The following is a 17,574-nucleotide window of genomic DNA, read 5'->3' as shown; positions in this document are numbered from 1 at the left end:
GATTGCTTACAGACAGTGTCATATATTTCAGATACACAATAGCAACAGGTACTACTTCCTGTTTCCTGTTTATACGACACGTCACAAGCCCCTCGTGATACAGGACGACTGCTGAGCTATAACCCCTCAGCTCACACACTTAATGTTTGAAAGATCTGCAGATGGAACTGTAAGATATGCCGTTCACCCACTTTCCCTTTTTTTAAAAAAATAACTCAAAATAACCAGAGCACACACCACTGCAATATCAGTGCAGTGTAAAAATACTCAAGAGTTCCATTTTGTTTCACAACCACACTGTAAGCACCATTTTTGTATTAAAGTAGTATCAAAACAGAGCCATGCACGTTTCTTTAGACATCAACATTTGTGTTGAAGGCTTGGAGTTAATAGCATTAAGCCTTTATCCTGGCTGCAGAGCTTACTGGCTATAAAGAATGCTTAGCCGCAAAGTATCAGATTGTTAAAAAAATGTTTTTAAGGCCATTGATTTCTGCTGGCATAAGCTCAAGCTTTTCTTCTTTACATTCTGTCAACTTTTGATGGCATTTCAATGGTAACCTAAGCGAGTTTATCTCATAACAAGCATCTGTTAAGAACCATCCATATGAAACTTTTGTTTCTCTGCAGAACCCCCGTAAAGCTCGTGTAACCCGGCGCTTTATCGTGGTTGAGGGTTTGTATGTTAACGCTGGAGATATTTGTCCTCTTCCGGAATTGGTGAGTAGGTAGTTTTTGTCAATAAGTATTTTCCCTCCCTGGGATGCGGGTGGCGCTGTGGGTTAAACCACTGAGCCTAGGGCTTGCCAATCAGAAGGTTGCCGGTTCAAATCCAAGCACTGGGTGAGCTCCCTTTGCTTGGTCCCAGCTCCTGCCAACCTAGCGGTTCGAAAGCATGTCAAAGTGCAAGTAGATAAATAAACTTTTTGAGCCGCCTAGTCCTAGACCCAGGTGGCGCTGTGGGTTAAACCACAGAGTCTAGGGCTTGCTGATCAGAAGGTCAGCGGTTCGAATCCCTGCAATGGGGTGAGCTCCTGTTGCTCGGTCCCAGCTCCTGCCCACGTAGCAGTTCGAAAGCACATCAAAGTGCAAGTAGATAAATAGGTACCGCTACAACGGGAAGGTAAACGGCGTTTCCTTGTGCTGCTCTGGTTCGCCAGAAGCGGCTTTGTCATGCTGGCCACATGACCTGGAAGCTGTACGCCGGCTCCCTCGGCCAATAACGCGAGATGAGCTCCGCAACCCCAGAGTCGGTCACGACTGGACCTAATGGTCAGGGGTCCCCCTTACCTTTACCTATTTTCCCTCCCAGTCATTATGTGCTATGTGAAGCACGTCCAGAAAAATACTAGGCTGCTTAGTGATGTGTGTGTTTGACCTTGTGCAGATAGGGATAGAGGGCTTCACCCTTTATATATGAGGAAACTTAGCTGGTGCAGGGGTCAGAAGAAAGGGATGCAGCAATTTTGAGGCAGGAGACAATATTCTCACACTGGGAATGAGGCGTGTTATATTGGTGCTGCTGTGTTCTGCCTAAAACTCTAGTTGTGCATTGATAACTTTCATAGTGGTGCTATAACTGGGGGAAACTTTGTTACAATGCACTTGGGCAATTTCTCAGTAAGAAGGCTTTCTGTTTGTTTCTTCAAAGAAATCTGTTCCTACTCCCAAAGTTTTAAGGGTGCTAGTTCTGTATTTCAGTATTTCACCACACACACACACTCCGGACTCCCAAAAGTCCAGCAACTCAGTGAGGCGCCAGCGCACAGAAAATAATGTCCTGTGCATAATCAGGTTAAATATGTTCCATATCTTACAACAATGGCAAGGAATTAAAGTGCATGGAGGTTTGCGTTTTTAGAATGAAGTTGATTGAACACTTGACAACTTGTGCATGAATCTGGTTTCTTGTCCTGAGCCCTCGATAATCTTGTGCTGTCTTGTGTCACTTGCAATTGAATAAATATGTAGGTAAAGTTGAAATACAAATACAAAGTGAGGTTATTTTTGGAAGAAAGTCTTTCCTTCGGAGTGCTGGGAGAACATGGACGAGGAGTTACAGAACATTATGGAATAAATGTAAGTGCAGGCCTTTCTTTTATGACAATGCTTTTTTGTGCCAAAAGGAAGAAACAACCTTTGATATACTTGTCTTGTTTATAGCAGTGGCTTTGCAGCCATTATGTGGAAATTCTGTGCATGGCAATCTTGTCTCTTGCATAATCCCTTAAATATTAGCTTTGCAAAGAAAATTTAAATGTAGGAGGGTTTATTAATAGCAACAAATATGTAAAGCATCTTCAAGTTATCAAAATAATTGTCCTTTAAAACAACCTACTGCAACATACCCAGTTTGCAGATTTTTGTGTTACTGCTTAGCCTTTTGCTGAATTTGTCAAGAATCTGCTTTGGGATCGGACAAATGAATGGGTGAATTTTCTGATATAAAAGAACATACTTAACACAAAGATGCCGTATGCATCAATATACCCGCATGATGCAAATTAACACATAACTTTATATAAATCCTTCAGAACATTTTACAAACTACTGGCTAGGATTCAGGGTTCTACATGTTCAGGAACTGTTTGCCCACAAAGAGGTAAAGAGCTCATAAAGTAGAACTTGGAAAAATGCAAGGACCTAATCTTGGAAGGGGAAAAAAAATCCTGCTCCCTGTTCATCTTTTGATTCCTAGAGCATTTTTATTCCAGATGAGTTATGTCATTGTAATCATTCTGGAAAGTGCATGTAGAAATTTACATTAATATTGACTCTTGGGTCAAATGTGTTAATGTATTCCAAATTTAAGTTGAGAGCTGCTTCAGATCCACTTTGCTCTTTTAGATCTCAGTGGATAAAAGCAGGAAAACTTAAACTGTGGATACAGTGGTACCTTGGTTCCTGAACGGCATGGTTGCCGAACAAATCGGCTCCCAAACACCACAAACCCAGAAGTAAGTGTTTTGGTTTGCAAACGTTTTTCGGAAGCCGAACGTCTGACGCGGCTTCCGCTTGAGGGCAGGAAGCTCCTGCAGCCAATCAGAATCTGCACCTTGGTTTTCGAATGGTTTCGGGAGTCCAAATAGACTCCCAGAATGGATTAAGTTCTAGAACCAAGGTACCACTGTACTTTGTAGGATACCACCAGGAATTTGCATTGAGTGCCACTTCAATAATTTCTCTTGTATTTTGCTGTCCGTCATTCTCTAGATGAATTTAAAGAGTTTGTGTCTTTATTAATTATGGGCACGTTTTGGGAGGGTTAAATAATTCGGAAAGCTCATCTAATTGTTCTACAGCTATATGGCTGGTAACCAAACATGCTGTTTTTAACTAACGCTGGTGTTGCCCTGTTTGTGCAACAGATGGATGACATTGATCTTATCAGTGCAAACATGGAAAACTCCCTGGCTTCTATTGGAGGGTTTTGCTGTGGGCGATCCTTTGTTATTGATCACCAGGTAGGTGCAAAAACTGGAAATGCATGATATGTTGTATGCTTTGGAGTTCCAGTAGAATACGTGACCAAGGCAGGTATTGGACAGAGTGGAGTCACACTTGGCCAGTCTGGCAGATGTTGGTAGGCTGGTGGGAGCATCTCCTCTTCGTGTCAGTTGAGAATAACACCATCCAGGGGAGCTGCAGCAGAGCATCATCAGCTATTGCTGCGGAATGGGGCAAAGGTTTCACTGGATGCAGCTGAATTGGTGCCCAGTATACATAGGACTTCCTGATCAGAAGGTTGGCGGTTCGAATCCCCGCGACGGGGTGAGCTCCCGTTGCTCGGTCCCAGCTCCTGCCAACCTAACAGTTCGAAAGCACACAGTGCAAGTAGATAAATAGGGACCATACGCTGCTCTGGTTCGCCAGAAGCAGCTTTGTCATGCTGGCCACATGACCCGGAAGCTGTCTGCGGACAAACGCCGGCTCTCTCGGCCTATAGAGCGATACGAGCGCCGCAACCCCAGAGTCGGACACGACTGGACCTGATGGTCAGGGGCCCCTTTACCTTTATACATAAAGGAAAAAGGGATGTGGGTGGTGCTGTTGTCTAAAACATTAAGCCTAGGGCTTGCCGATCAGAAGGTCGGCGGTTCGAATCCCCGCGACGGGGTGAGCTCCCGTTGCTCGGTCCCAGCTCCTGCCCACCTACCAGTTCGAAAGCACGTCAAAGTTCAAGTAGATAAATAGGTACTGCTTTGGCTGGAAGGTAAACGGCGTTTCCGTGCGCTGCTCTGGTTTGCCTGAAGCGGCTTAGTCATGCTAGCCACACGACCCAGAAGCTGTCTGCGGACAAACACCGGCTCCCTCAGCCTATAGAGCGAGATGAGTGCGCAACCCCAGAGTCATCCGCGACTGGACCTAATGGTCAGGGGTACCTTTACCTTTATACATAAAGGAAGGTTGCTGAAAAGGCAATAATTGGGGAGAAGTAGTTGATAGTAGAGGTGACTCCTAGAGCAAAGGTGAGCCTGGGCTTCAGTAAAGCAAAAAATTAATTAGACAACGCCAAATGATATCGAGCGACAGAATAATTTGGCCACAACAAGGAAATTTTGCCCATGGTATGATTGTTTTCCACCTAATCACTTTGGCACCCTCTTTGCAAAATTTAACAATTCCAAAATACAGATGTGCTTTCACTGTCGCAAGATTGAATATCTTGCCTTTGGCTGTACTTGAGGGTTGATTTCAAAAAATCCTGCTGGAAAAATGGTTATGTCCTTGTGGAGAGGGCAGTATTGAGTCAGTGGCTCATGTTCTTCTGGCTTGCACTCATTATAAGGATTTGAGGAGTGAGGTTATTACCCCTCTATTGTTGTCCTTGCTGGGTCGCTCAGCCATCACTACGGTGTCCTTTCTTTTGGCAGATCAAGATGATCAGGTGACAGCAAAAACTGCAAGGTTTTTAGCGGGAGCAATTAGAATAAGATCTTTTCTTTGATTATTGATGCAAACCTCCAAAATGAATTTTGTATAGTTAGGTTTTTACCTATTATCTTGAGTACTTTCAGTTTAAGTGCCCCACGGACCTTCTGGAATGGATTAATCCACTTTCCATTACTTTCAATGGGAAAGTTTGCTTCAGGTTAAGTACAGACTTCCGGAACCAATTGTGTACTTAAACTGAAGTACCACTGTATATTATTATATTATTATATTATATTATTGCTGTGGCTAGTGGTTGATGCAAATAAAGATACTTCTGATTCTGAGAGCCAGTTAACTGGCTCCACTTCTGAACTGATGGCCTCTTGATTTCAGAGTCATCAAGGCAGCAGGTGGCTAAGGGCACCTTACAGAATTGAAGTCCTGCATGTGACAGTAGAATCCAGGCTGTCTGCTCACAGTACTACTGTTACTGCTTTCAAATTTAAGAATGATAACTTGGTGAGATGGATGTTGGTCCACTGGGCTGTGTTGCCCACATGTAGCTGTTGTCACTGTGGACTTGGAAATAATTTCAGATTAGGTCTTTGGAACAAGGCTAGGCCAAGCATCCAGATACCAGTAAATTCTAACTTGTTTACCAATGAAGTATCTATATAAAGTGTGGTCACTCCATGCTGTTTTTTTCTTTCCAGAGATTATCTGGTCAAGGGTACTGCTTTTCAGCCTCTCTGCCTCCTCTCCTAGCTGCTGCCGCCATTGAGGGCCTCAATATCATGGAGGAAAACCCAGGTATCTTTTTTTTAAAAAAAGAGCAGAAAACTGTTCAGCATAAACTGCCAGCAAAGTTTTGAACTGCCAGACTTGTGAGATGGATTTGACTTCCTATTCTTGTGAGAGATTGCTCATAGATTCACTGTAGGAATTGCAGTTCACATTATGATATGCTTGTTAGTTGACTCAGCCCTTCATTTTCAATGATGCCTAGGTTATCTGAAGGATAGTTGTGCTATATCACCTAATGCATAGTGCAGTAGGAAAGCTTGTAGTTTTTTGAGAGTGGTGAAATCCCAAGAAATCTAAGAAATCTCGCCAGGCTAGTTGAATGGGCCACAAAATATATAAATGATTTGTTCCATTAAAAGTGATGAGGGAGATCCTTCAGATCCATGATCGTGGTGTTTCTTCTTTCTCTTCCATTGCTGCCATGAGTTTTTATTTTTTGGAATAGAGAGATACAAATACAAATATAAAAGCAAAATAAATGGCAATAGCAATGGCTACCAGGAAAGAGAGTCTTCTCTCTAGTTGAGAAGTCACTCAGAATGTGCCAGAAAAAGGCAAATTCAGCGTTGGAAATCTTTGCAAAGGGAATTGAAAACAGCTACCGGTAGTAGCATAATGGCATCATGTAAATCTCAGAATGGCCAAATCTATTACATTGTTCACAATTCCAGTTGCACTGGATTACAGCTGGGAAAGGTGTAGGGAAAATGACAGCAAAAATAATTGGGTGGCTAGCAGTTAGTGCACCTCTCAGCCTTGCCTCCTCCGCTGGCTTATGTTGTTCTCCCTCCAGGAAAGAGAATTACTCCTTTAGAGGCCTGAACAATTCTGCCACCATCCTTCACTTCTGTTTACCCAGAAGTTGAGATAAGAGAGAGCCTTCTTAGGTCAGCATGCTGCCACCACATACTTTACTGGCCCCTGCAGCCTTTTTGCTCTCTAGCAGTTCTCCAGCCCTGCCTTTGAGAGAAGGTGAAGTTCATTTATTCATGAGCTTGACTTAAAAGAGGCAAAAATGCCCCACTCTTGACCATGTGTTCTTCTGTTCTACGGTGTCTGTTCCCCATGGTCTAAGGTAGCATGGGGGCCCCATGTTTGTGTCGCTAAGCATTTATTTTCTCTGTATAATTTCCCTGTGAGCTCTCGAGTGGTAGAAAGGCAGATTTGTAGAAGTGGCAACTCTAGCACAAGACTTAAACAGCTGTTTATATTTATCCTGCTCAGTTTTAGATACCCCAACTTAAAACTGTTTTGTCTAGGGATTTTTCAGATTTTACGACAAAAATGCAAGCGAATACACCAGGCTTTACAAGGGTAAGTGAGTGCTTTGCCTTCTTGCTTTGAACTCCACGTTGAACGGAAAATGCCTCCTAAAAAAGCCCATAGTTTTCCAAACATCCTATACCATATTATCCAGGAGTAATCCCTAGTGAGTGGAATAGGGCTTACTTCTGAATAGGCATATAGAGGATCGTCTAAGATTGCACCTCCTAGTGGGGTTTCCCCCCCACCCAGCTCTGTTGAAGTTTGAGCTACTTTAGAAAATCCAGCTTCTGTGTTTGACTGCAGTTACAGTTAAAGCAGGGAACAATTTCTTGAAATACAATATGGGCAGTTTAGCCGTAATTTATCTTGAGTTTAAAATTCTTCTCCGGGGCATTTCAATATCAGACATGCGTTTAAAAGATCATACTCCCTCCGATACTGCTATATGAAATTTTATAGCTGGGGTAAATAAACATGCCATGTGTAAAATAGCCTTTGTTCCTAGCCACTCCCAGCTCTTTTACCTGCACATTGAATTATTGTCAGGGAATACAGTCTTCGATTGATACCAAAGATGCAGTCTGTGTCTGTAAATATGGTCACAATTAAGGTGTAACTGGCCGGAAGCATTGCAGAAAATAGATACTCGTGGGACCCTGTTTCCAAGACTTTGCTCTGTGTTCACTTTGGAGCACTCCCAAGTATTAATGCAGGAATATTTTGGGTGCTTCAATTTTGAGCCCCTTGTGCAAAAATAATTTCTGCGCATTTCACTTTGTTTAGCGCAAGAGGTTCTGAATTAATACATCCAAGATTAGATGAGTCTCTCTGAATTCACTGATGAGTTGAAAGTCTTCAACACATCAATGTTCAGCACAGGCACCCCCAAACTGCGGCCCTCCAGATGTTTTGGCCTACAACTCCCATGATCCCTAGCTAACAGGACCAGTGGTCAGGGATGATGGGAATTGTAGTCCAAAACATCTGGAGGGCCGGAGTTTGGGGATGCCTGGTTCAGCACATCTTTCAAATGATGAAAGAGCCTTGGCCCTAGGCTGTTGCACGATATCTGTGCCCTTTTTGGAAGGCGACACTGCAGTTCCCATTTTTCTGTAGTCAGGTGCATCTCGCATACTATCCTTAGCTTTTCCATACAAGTTATCACCTCATACATTTACTACATCTTCTGTAGCACAAGTTTTCATTAGGCATACATTTCATTGTGCCAATTTCCCCATCTCTGCCTATGTAAAATATCCTTTAGAATAGGGTTGCCATACCAGCAAAGCCAGACGCTCTTCTCTTAACACAAACATTAACTGACCTTTTGTCTGGAAGAGCTTTGTCTGACACTTTGCTTATTGTTCTTCTCTAGCTTGATGCGTGCTTGAGTCAGATGCTGGTTTATTTTAAGTAAGTGGCAAAAGGAACTTGGGTATCAACTTGGGACTTCTAAAGCAAGCCTCTAGAAATGTACAGTACATTTATGACAAAGTGCGGTTGGGGAGAAATCTGCAAATGTCAAAGCTTTAAATTGGCTGGGATTCAAAGGTGGTTTCTCTTATTAAACTACCTTTTCCTTTTGTAGCAGTTAGTTGCCTTCATTTCTGAAATGTGCTAATGGTCCATTTTATAATTAAACTGTCTGTTAGACGTGAAGCATTAGTATTGGGACCTGTGCTTTTAAACTTCTTCATAAATGATTTAAAGTTATTTTGTAAGTCTTCAACATGCAAGCCTCTCACATGGTTCCATAAAAATCTGCCTCGTCAAATGTATGTTAGAGTTGCATTCATGATTTTGCTTGTGACTAGATGATTGCTTGCTTTATGATATTAATATCCAAACACTGCTTCTCTCTCTCTCGTGTTCTTGATTTCCTTCCTTCCATTAGATTTCAGGCTCTTAACAAGATACTTTTCAGCAATTTTAATGTGGAATAATTGAAAATTGAGATGTTTCTAGAGATTAAATTCTAAATTAAATTGAGCAAAACTCTTAATGCACAACTTGTTTTAGCATATCTTTGTCCTAGTGACAGCATTGTCCACTTGCCCAGTGAAAACCTCTGGGCTGGCAGGGCTTTTATGCCGACCTAGTTGGGGGAAAATATATTCTTCCACAGTTCAGGGAAGTGCCTCACCTCTTAATTTAGAAGTGCAGTTTAGGCAGATTCTACTGGCACTCTTACAGGAGCTGAAACTGCCTCCCCAACTTGCGTTCACTATTGTTACAAAGCGACTGCTAATTTACAATGCCAGTTTTTCTTCCATTTTATTGCTGACCATATCAGCAATTTCGATATGTTGACCCTTTTTTTTAGGATTCCTGGTCTACGTGTAGTGGGGCAATCCCTTTCTCCAGCATTGCACCTCCGCTTAGAAGACAGCACTGGATCTCGAGAGAGTGATGCAAGGCTACTGAAGGAAATTGTTGATTATGTAAGAGTCCTTTTTTTCACGGTCCTCAAAGCCTAACAACGAGAAGAAAGAAGTGGAGGTGTTCTGTATTGAAGTCTCTGTTGCACTTCCTTCTAGAATTCCTCCATGTGCTGGGTTGCAAGGTTACATTTGAAAAGTAGGGTTGCCATACATCCGGAATTTCCTGGGCATAGCCGGGATTCGGCCATTGGAAACGGTGTCTGGGCAGAAATCGCTTTAACGTCTAGGAAAATCTGGACGTATGGCAACCCATGCTGGAAGTGTAGATTTGGGCAAATTCCCTTAAAAATAGCCCCAGAACTATTTTTTGTAAAGAAAGAAAGAAAGAAAGAAAAGAAAGGAAAGGAAAGGAAAGGAAAGTTCAACAACTTTGGCCAAAAAAGATTTTCACTTTTTGAAAAATGGCAACCCTAAGATTGCTACAGCAATCATCTGGGATTGGTCCCTTTTAAAACTAAGGCATATGAGAGGCAGCATTGTACCCGCTATGGGAGATGGGTATTGAGGGCAAGATAGCATTGGACGAGTGTCTCTCAGTTCCCTGGCTCTTGAGCCGTGTGGACCCACAATGTCAGGCTTCTACCAGCGATTCCCAGCCAGTTGCCCAGGAACGTACAAAGACAAGGAAATGTCTCTTACCGTCCACTTTTTATTCAGTATTTACAGAGAGAGGCTGTAGAACCCAGCCTCGTGGATAATGGCATTGTCCAGAGTGAATTGGACAATCTCTCTCACTTCCTCATTCATCACTTTTACGGGTGCTGCTACGTGCCCTCTGTCTTCGAGTTATTTGCTCTCCTACTTTTAAGGCTTGCCGGGTTCTGGGAATTGGGGGGGGGGTGTTCCAATGCTTTCTAAAGACACCATGTCCACCAGTTGTGACCCCCCTCCCATTATTTCCCAACTTTCCCCCTCATCTGCCTCTGAGCTGTGACCTCCCTCAAGCCCCTGTTGTAAATCTAAACTGTCTTCCTTTTTCCTCCTCCCTGGAAGGGTCAAGCTGTGGAGGCAGTCTCTACCATTCCTCCTCTTCCCAGTCCCTGACACACAGGGTGCTATAATTTGTCCAGTGCTATTTGACACCTATTCAAATCTGTTGAGAGTGGCCATTGGGGGCTTTGGAGCTCAGCAGACAGGCAAGAGCCTGGTCTTCCCTGCTCCATTTCACTTCTCTGGTACAACAGCAGGGAGGTGATTGCAAGCTAGCATCATCAACCGTGGTTTGAAGTTCCCTTGTTTCAAGTCCCGTGGAGATCATGCTTGCGTGTGATTTCTGGCATCTAGACATGCGCAGACATGATTTTCGACGTCTGGGCATGCACAGATGCAATTTTTGGCACCCCGGAAGCGAGTTGCCTTGCTGCACCGATTTAGTGCAGTGTGCAGGGACTCGGCGGGCATGTAGCTCAGTTCGGGGGCTGCTTGTGGCCTGGTTAAACTGCCCCCGTGGACTGCTTGTGGCCTGTGGGCCGCAGGTTGCCGATCCCTGCACTAAACCATAGTTAACCTTAACCACTACAATTAGCTGTAAATGAAAGTGAAAGATTCTGACCTCACTGGAGGAGGAAAGGAGTGGGGGAGTTGATGGGCCCAAGACTAGTGCACATAATGCAAACCTAGTATTTGATGTTGTGTGCAAGTACATGGAATGTACGTTGGTTCACTTAGAGAAAGGAATATGATGCGAGTAACGCTGTGGTCAAAACCACTGAGCCTTTTGGGCTTGTCAATCAGAAGGTCGGCAGTTCGAATCCACGTGACAGGGTGAGCTCCCATTGCTCTGTCCGAGCTCCTGCCAACCTAGCAGTTCGAAAGCACACCAGTACAAGTAGATAAATAGGTACCGCTCCAAGCGGGAAGGTAAACGGCGTTTCCATCATGGTGTCCCGTTGTGCCAGAAGCAGTTTAGTCATGCTTGGCCACATGACCTGGAAAGCTTTCTGCAGACAAATGCTGCTCCCTCGGCCTGAAAAGTGAGAAGAGCGCCGCAGCCCCATAGTCGCCTTTGACTGGACTAAACCTTTACTCTTCTTTTTCTTTTTTTACAATAGAGCAAGGAGCAGTTGTGGGGTGGCTAGAAGAGAGTTAACAGTATTACAAACCAGCACTAAAAATGTATTTAGCTCCTTGTGGCAAGGTACCACATGTTACTTAACAGTCTGATATATAACACATGAGTGTGGCAACTGATTCTCCTGTTTCTCTCCTCAGTGTATGAACAGAGGTATTGCATTAACCCAGGCTCGCTATTTGGAGAAAGAAGAGAAGTTTCTCCCACCACCCAGGTTCGTAGATACTTGCTCACCTTGCTATTAAAACAAAACTGTGTTCTTCTGATGGCAGGCAGAATGGGTGGGTTGAGAAGCATCCTGTAGCTTGTGTTGGAACCTCTGGATTTTAAAGGTCGCTGTTGTTTTATAAGTCATGGACTCGTCTATTGAATAGGCAGACTGTCCTAAACGGCTTGCTCATCTATACTTAAATAGGTTTCAGGGAATGAATATGTGTGGGTGTTTTTTTTTTTTTAAAAAAAAAAAGCTATAAAATGCTGTCTGGCGGTTACTTAAGAGCAGGCATGGTGAGGGAGAATAAGGTCACTTACTCACCTTCTGTTGTCACTAGAAACAACAGAAGGACTTGAGGCCTGGCCAGATGGGTGGGTTATAAGTAAAAAATTATCATCATCTACTAGGACCAGGGCCTTTTCAATATTGGCCCCAACTTGGTGGAACGCTCTTTCACAGGAGACCAGGGCCCTGTCATCTTTCCGCAGGGCCTGCAAGACAGAGCTGTTCCACCTGGCCTTTGGGCTGGACTTAGTCTGATCTCTGTGTTTTTCCTCCCTCATGGTTTGGATTTATGGACTACTTAAAATGAGGCTGCATTTTAAATTTTAATATTGTATTTTAATCTCTATTTTAATTAATTGCTTTTATGTTTTATTGTAATTTTATTGGTGTTAGCCGCCCTGAGCCCGGTTTTGACTGGGGAGGGCGGGGTATAAATAAATTTATTATTATTATTATTATTATTATTATTATTATTATTATTATTATTATTCATCTCACTGTACCTTTTCTAGCTACTAAACTATACCAGTCACCAAATCTAGATAATCCTTATTATTGAATTGACAGGGGAAGCTATGATTACTGTTATGTGAAGCAAAAAATATTGATGGGCAAAGAAAAGTATTAGGAGACTGAGTACATGTGCAGCTGTCTTATTTACTAAGCTATGCCACTGATCTGCCTAAGCCGGTAATGTCTTCTCTGACTGGCAGCAGCTTAAAGAGTCTGGTTTGTGCTGTAAGGTTGCCATGCAACGAAAAGACAACAACTTTGACCGACTACCCTGTTTTTGCCCCTGACAGCATCCGAGTCGTAGTGACAGTAGAACAGACAGAACCAGAATTGGACAAAGCTGCCTCGCTTATCAGGGAAGCTGCGGAGTCGGTGCTGAACTAAGGCCTGCATACTTGAGTCTTCATTCTTCACACAACACTGGGAATACCGATTTTCCTACTGTATGGTGGATTGGCTTGTGCTCCCAAGGTTCAAGCTCGTTGACTTTCTCTTCTGACGGAGTGGAAAGCTCAACTTCCACTGAGTCATTCCAGAACAAACAAACAAAAAGGTCACAAATACGGGAACGTGAAACTCTGCTCACTGTATAAGTACTGTTTCTATTGGAGATCATTGTTATCACTGGCATTTTACATGAGTTTCACCTCTGTTCTTAAAGGGCCTTATTCCTTTCCCTCACTCTCTAAATGTGTAAAACAAGCCGAGCTATTTTTGAGAGTTTTGTGTGTAACGCTAATGAACATGAAAGGGTGAAAAAACTTACACGATATTCTTCATTTAACCTCTCTTAAGATGTATTATTTTAAGTAACATTCCCCCAAACAGGTTCCTATTACTGTCAGACCAGATAGTTAAATGGTATTATGGAATTAACGCTTTTGAATAATGTACTTAAGTAGCTTTTATTACACTGGGTATGTGGGAATTTTGTACACTTTTTTTTAAGATCTTTTAGTTTTTGAAATTCCCAGAAGGAGCTGTTTTTTCTAACTATTTCTCTGGTTTCCATTAAATGTCTTATCTCATGCCAGTTCCTTTATTCTATACAAGTTGACCTTTCCTGTGATTTTACCACGCATTTAACTTTTATATACCAGTGATCACCAGTGTTGTGCACCCATTGGAGCTCCCAGTTAAATTTCAGTCTCAATCTCCACTGGATTGAGTTCAGCATTATACAATCTGTATGCACACACAGATGAAATGCTGGTAGAATTTCTTCTGCCAAATATCGATCTCTTACCATAATCTGGTGGGTGCATAAATTAATGGGAAAACTAATTCACTCATAATGTTTCTTGTCCATGTTTACTCATCAATACCTTTAAAAACCATGAATAAATTAGAAATACTTAACATTTAGTTGCATGGGCACATATCCCTACTGTAATCAGGAAGTTCCAATTTCTCTCTCTCTCAATTACTTGCTTGAGACTACCACTCAGGTCTCTGCTAAAGATGTGCAGAAAAGGGACTGTCATTGATACCATAGAAGTTTCAGTATGTCACCTGGAATCAGGAAGACCTCTTTTCGCCCTTCAAGGAAGTTAGCATACTATGAATTTGCCATGATAACTGTTCCAGATTTCTGGTGAATACTATTTTTTAAAGACTTTCTGTTAACGTCTAGGTTGCTTCTACACTCCTGTGCCTTTTTTGGTTGCTGCTACATATTCCAGCGCTCTATTTGACACATAATTTTTTTAAAAAAATAAAAGCATATATTTGATCCTGTTTTTGTCCTTCTTTCTTCATATTCCGACTGCACCATCTTCTCTATCAGCTACGATCTCATTAAGGGGGAAGTAATCGGATTTGAGCCACAGTCCCTGAACTTCGTAGAGCTAAATCGGCTTAAAGTGCTTCATGGTAACTTGAGGTGGGTATCAGGCTTCTCTTTCAGTACTTTAAGGTATAAATTTTCCCATCATGCTTCAGGCCGTGCTGCCTTTCCACATAGTGATCAATCCAGCGGCTTCGGTAGCCAAGCCAGTTAATTTGCTACGTTGATGAGTTTCTGGTTTTCTTCAAAATGCAGTTTCAGAATTGTGGCCAAACATTGTATAGTCCAGTGTAACTTTATCAGCTGCCGACAGTTATGCTAATTGTAAACTGAAAATATTTTCAGGACTGTCGACTCCCAAGTTCTCCTCTTTCAAATGAGATCAGAAAAGGGTTGGGACTTCTCATTTAAAACACACCAGGCACTCTTGTCTTCTACCACCTCCTGCAGTTTGGTCAGACTCATGTTAGTAGCTTCGAGAACACTGTCCAAACATCTCATCCTCTGTCGTCCCCTTCTCCTTGTGCCCTCAATTTCCCCCAACATCAGGGTATTTTCCAGGGAGTCTTCTCTTCTCATGAGGTGGCCAAAGTATTGGAGCCTCAGCTTCAGGATCTGTCCTTCCAGGGAGCACTCAGGGCTGATTTCCTTCAAAATTGATAGGTTTGATCTTCTTGCAGTCCGTGGGACTCTCAAGAGTCTCCTCCAGCACCATAATTCAAATGCATCAATCCTTCAGCGATCAGCCTCCTTTATGGTCCAGCATTCACTTTCATACATCACTATTGGGAAAACCATAGCTTTAACTATACAGACCTTTGTCGGCAAGGTGATGTGTCTGCTTTTTAAGATGTCTAGGTTTGGTACCCTAGGTAAAGGTACCCCTGACTGTTAGGTCCAGTCGCGGACGACTCTCGGGTTGTGCACTCATCTCGCTCTATAGGCCGAGGAGCCGGCGTTTGTCCGCAGACAGCTTCCGGGTCATGTGGCCAGCATGACTAAGCCACTTCTGGCGAACCAGAGCAGCACACGGAAACGCCGTTTACCTTCCAGCCAGAGCAGTACCTATTTATCTACTTGAACTTTGACGTGCTTTCGAACTACTTGTAGGTGGGCAGGAGCTGGGACCGAGCAACGGGAGATCACCCCGTCGCGGGGATTCGAACCGCTGACCTTCTGATCTGCAAGCCCTATGCTTAGTGTTTTAGACAACAGCGCCACCCGCATCCCTTTTTTCCTTTTTGTATACCTATTTATCTACTTGCACTTTGACGTGCTTTCGAACTGATAGGTTGGCAGGAAGGTTTGTCATACTGGTCCTTAATAGTTTTGTAGCAGCAGCTAGACTAGAGAAGAAATGTCTAAAACAGTGGTGCTTTATTGAAACTGGCCGGTTGCAGAGCAACCCTTAAACAAGTAGATGAGATTGCCTGTTGGTATGCAGTTGCTTCCTTTTCCTTGCCACCTCCATGCCTGAAAATTAAATCAAGGGCGACATTTAGAAAAGAACAATGCTTTCTAACAGTAAAGTTGATCATTCTCAATTGAGCTTATTTGGAGGTTGTGAACTGTAAAGCACAACAAGAATACTCAGTTCAGAGTGCTGGTACCCAGGAACAGCTTTGACTTCTTCCTCTGCACTTTAGAAATGTGATCCTGGTCACGGCAAAGAATGGAGGACTGTCTTCGTCTTGTCTTTTTGTCACCCCATCTGGTCTTTATTACTTCAAAAGGGGCTGTGGGGTGTTGGCGTTTGCCAATCTCTGAAGCTGCTACTGCAAACCAAGCTTTGCATCCTGCGATGATTCACAAAATGTACAGGAGCTGTAAATGCTACTCTGGCAAAGGAAATATTTAGGGTTAACCCCAAGCATTTGTGTACTTAACAATTTCAGGGCTCCAATAAAAGGAAATGTCTGGAAGCGTGTATGTATGATGATCGGACCGAAGCTGTGCTTTTTTATTTTAAAAAAATGACCAGTTTGTTCTAGACACAGATCCATTCAAAGCATGTACAATAAAAGTAAGCCAGAAATCCACATTAATAAATCAAATTGGTCATTAGAGCTAGAGCTAGTAGACGCCTCGACTTCCTTCCCCATCTCTGTGTTTCACATAAAGTCAGAGGCCTACAGCTTCCCCATGCTAGAGAGAGGAATACCCTCACTCAATGTAAATCAATTGGTACAACATTCTCTTATTGCTCTCATTCATTCAAAGTGGTGCTACACTGTTAAAATCCATTGTTACATTGCCCTGGACATCATGCCAAGAAGAGAAATAATACCTACCAGGGTGGATTGGCAGACGAAACTATTGGACTATGCAGAGATGGCATGATTAACCAGGAAAATCAGAAACCAGGAGGACCAAAACTTCAACAAAGAATGGGACAAATTTATATTACAGTGTTGAAAGACCACTGTAAACACCTGAACTCTTTAGCAGGTTTTAAATAGCTCTTGCAATGATACACAGATTTTGGACACAGTGGAGGACTGTAAATTGGATGGACTTATAATATGCACTTTGAATAACTTTTAGAGAACCCATGGAGGGGAAGACGAAAGTCTTGAGATTCGGAAGAATCTTGTGTAAAAAAATTTAACATTACGAATGAATATGAGTGTGAATGAATTTTTTAAACCAAATAAAAATTAATTATAAAATAAAAAAGGCATTGAGAAACATGGGAAATAAAGAACCCCTCACAATCATAAGGGTTAAGGTTAGGGTTTGTAAGACTCATTTTGCAGCGTGCCGCATTTTATATTCTGGTAGTTGTAACTTGCTATTTTGAAATTCTGGGCCAAAAGGCAAGAGAAGCTAATGTACTGCGTTGGCATTATTCTCTTTTGGATTGTAAACTACCTTGAATGTTTTGCATGCTCATATTTCTCTGGATTCTGTAAGCGCAGCAAAATGCGGCTCCCTGCTTTGCCACCCCACCCACCCCAATATTTAGGCAGCATATACCGTAACTTTTCTGTTGATTAGACGCCCCCGTGTATAGGACCCCCCCTATTTTGGGGGGGGGCTATTTTAAGAAAATGAGGGGAGGTGGCCCAAAGTTGTTGAGCCTCTCCCCCCCACGCAGCTGCGGGCAGGAAACACTCCCTAGATCATTTCCCGTGCGCAGGTAGGGAGTGTTTCCCTTGCACAGCAGCATCGAGGGAAGTTGTGCTCCAGCCAGCCAGCCGGTTGGCTGGAGGGCACCTTCCCCCATGCCGCTGTGTGTGGGAAATGATCCAGGGAGTGCTTCCCGTACGCAGCAGCCTCCATGCCGCCAGCCAGCGCCCCCAGATCGCTCCCTGCGTGC

The 17,574-nt window shown here is 43.0% G+C and overlaps 1 protein-coding gene across 1 annotated transcript in view; it reads left to right on the top strand.

Annotated features, from left to right (window-relative positions):
• SPTLC1 (serine palmitoyltransferase long chain base subunit 1) overlaps positions 1 to 14,201 on the top strand; it is a 39,931-nt gene extending 25,730 nt beyond the window's left edge. Inside the window, exons 8-15 of the mRNA XM_035099854.3 lie at positions 631 to 720; positions 1,972 to 2,079; positions 3,369 to 3,464; positions 5,589 to 5,685; positions 6,939 to 6,993; positions 9,269 to 9,386; positions 11,598 to 11,671; positions 12,760 to 14,201. Of these exons, the coding sequence (XP_034955745.1) occupies positions 631 to 720; positions 1,972 to 2,079; positions 3,369 to 3,464; positions 5,589 to 5,685; positions 6,939 to 6,993; positions 9,269 to 9,386; positions 11,598 to 11,671; positions 12,760 to 12,853 (732 nt within the window). The 3' untranslated portion in view covers positions 12,854 to 14,201. The remainder of the gene's footprint in view (positions 1 to 630; positions 721 to 1,971; positions 2,080 to 3,368; positions 3,465 to 5,588; positions 5,686 to 6,938; positions 6,994 to 9,268; positions 9,387 to 11,597; positions 11,672 to 12,759) is intronic.
• The last annotated feature ends 3,373 nt before the right edge of the window (positions 14,202 to 17,574 follow it).

The sequence above is a fragment of the Zootoca vivipara genome, chromosome 10 (genome assembly GCF_965207765.1).
Source record: "Zootoca vivipara chromosome 10, rZooViv2.hap1.1, whole genome shotgun sequence".
NCBI lineage: Eukaryota > Metazoa > Chordata > Lepidosauria > Squamata > Lacertidae > Zootoca > Zootoca vivipara.
Note: the sequence above shows the minus strand (reverse complement) of the source record. Positions and strands in the feature narration are given on the sequence as shown.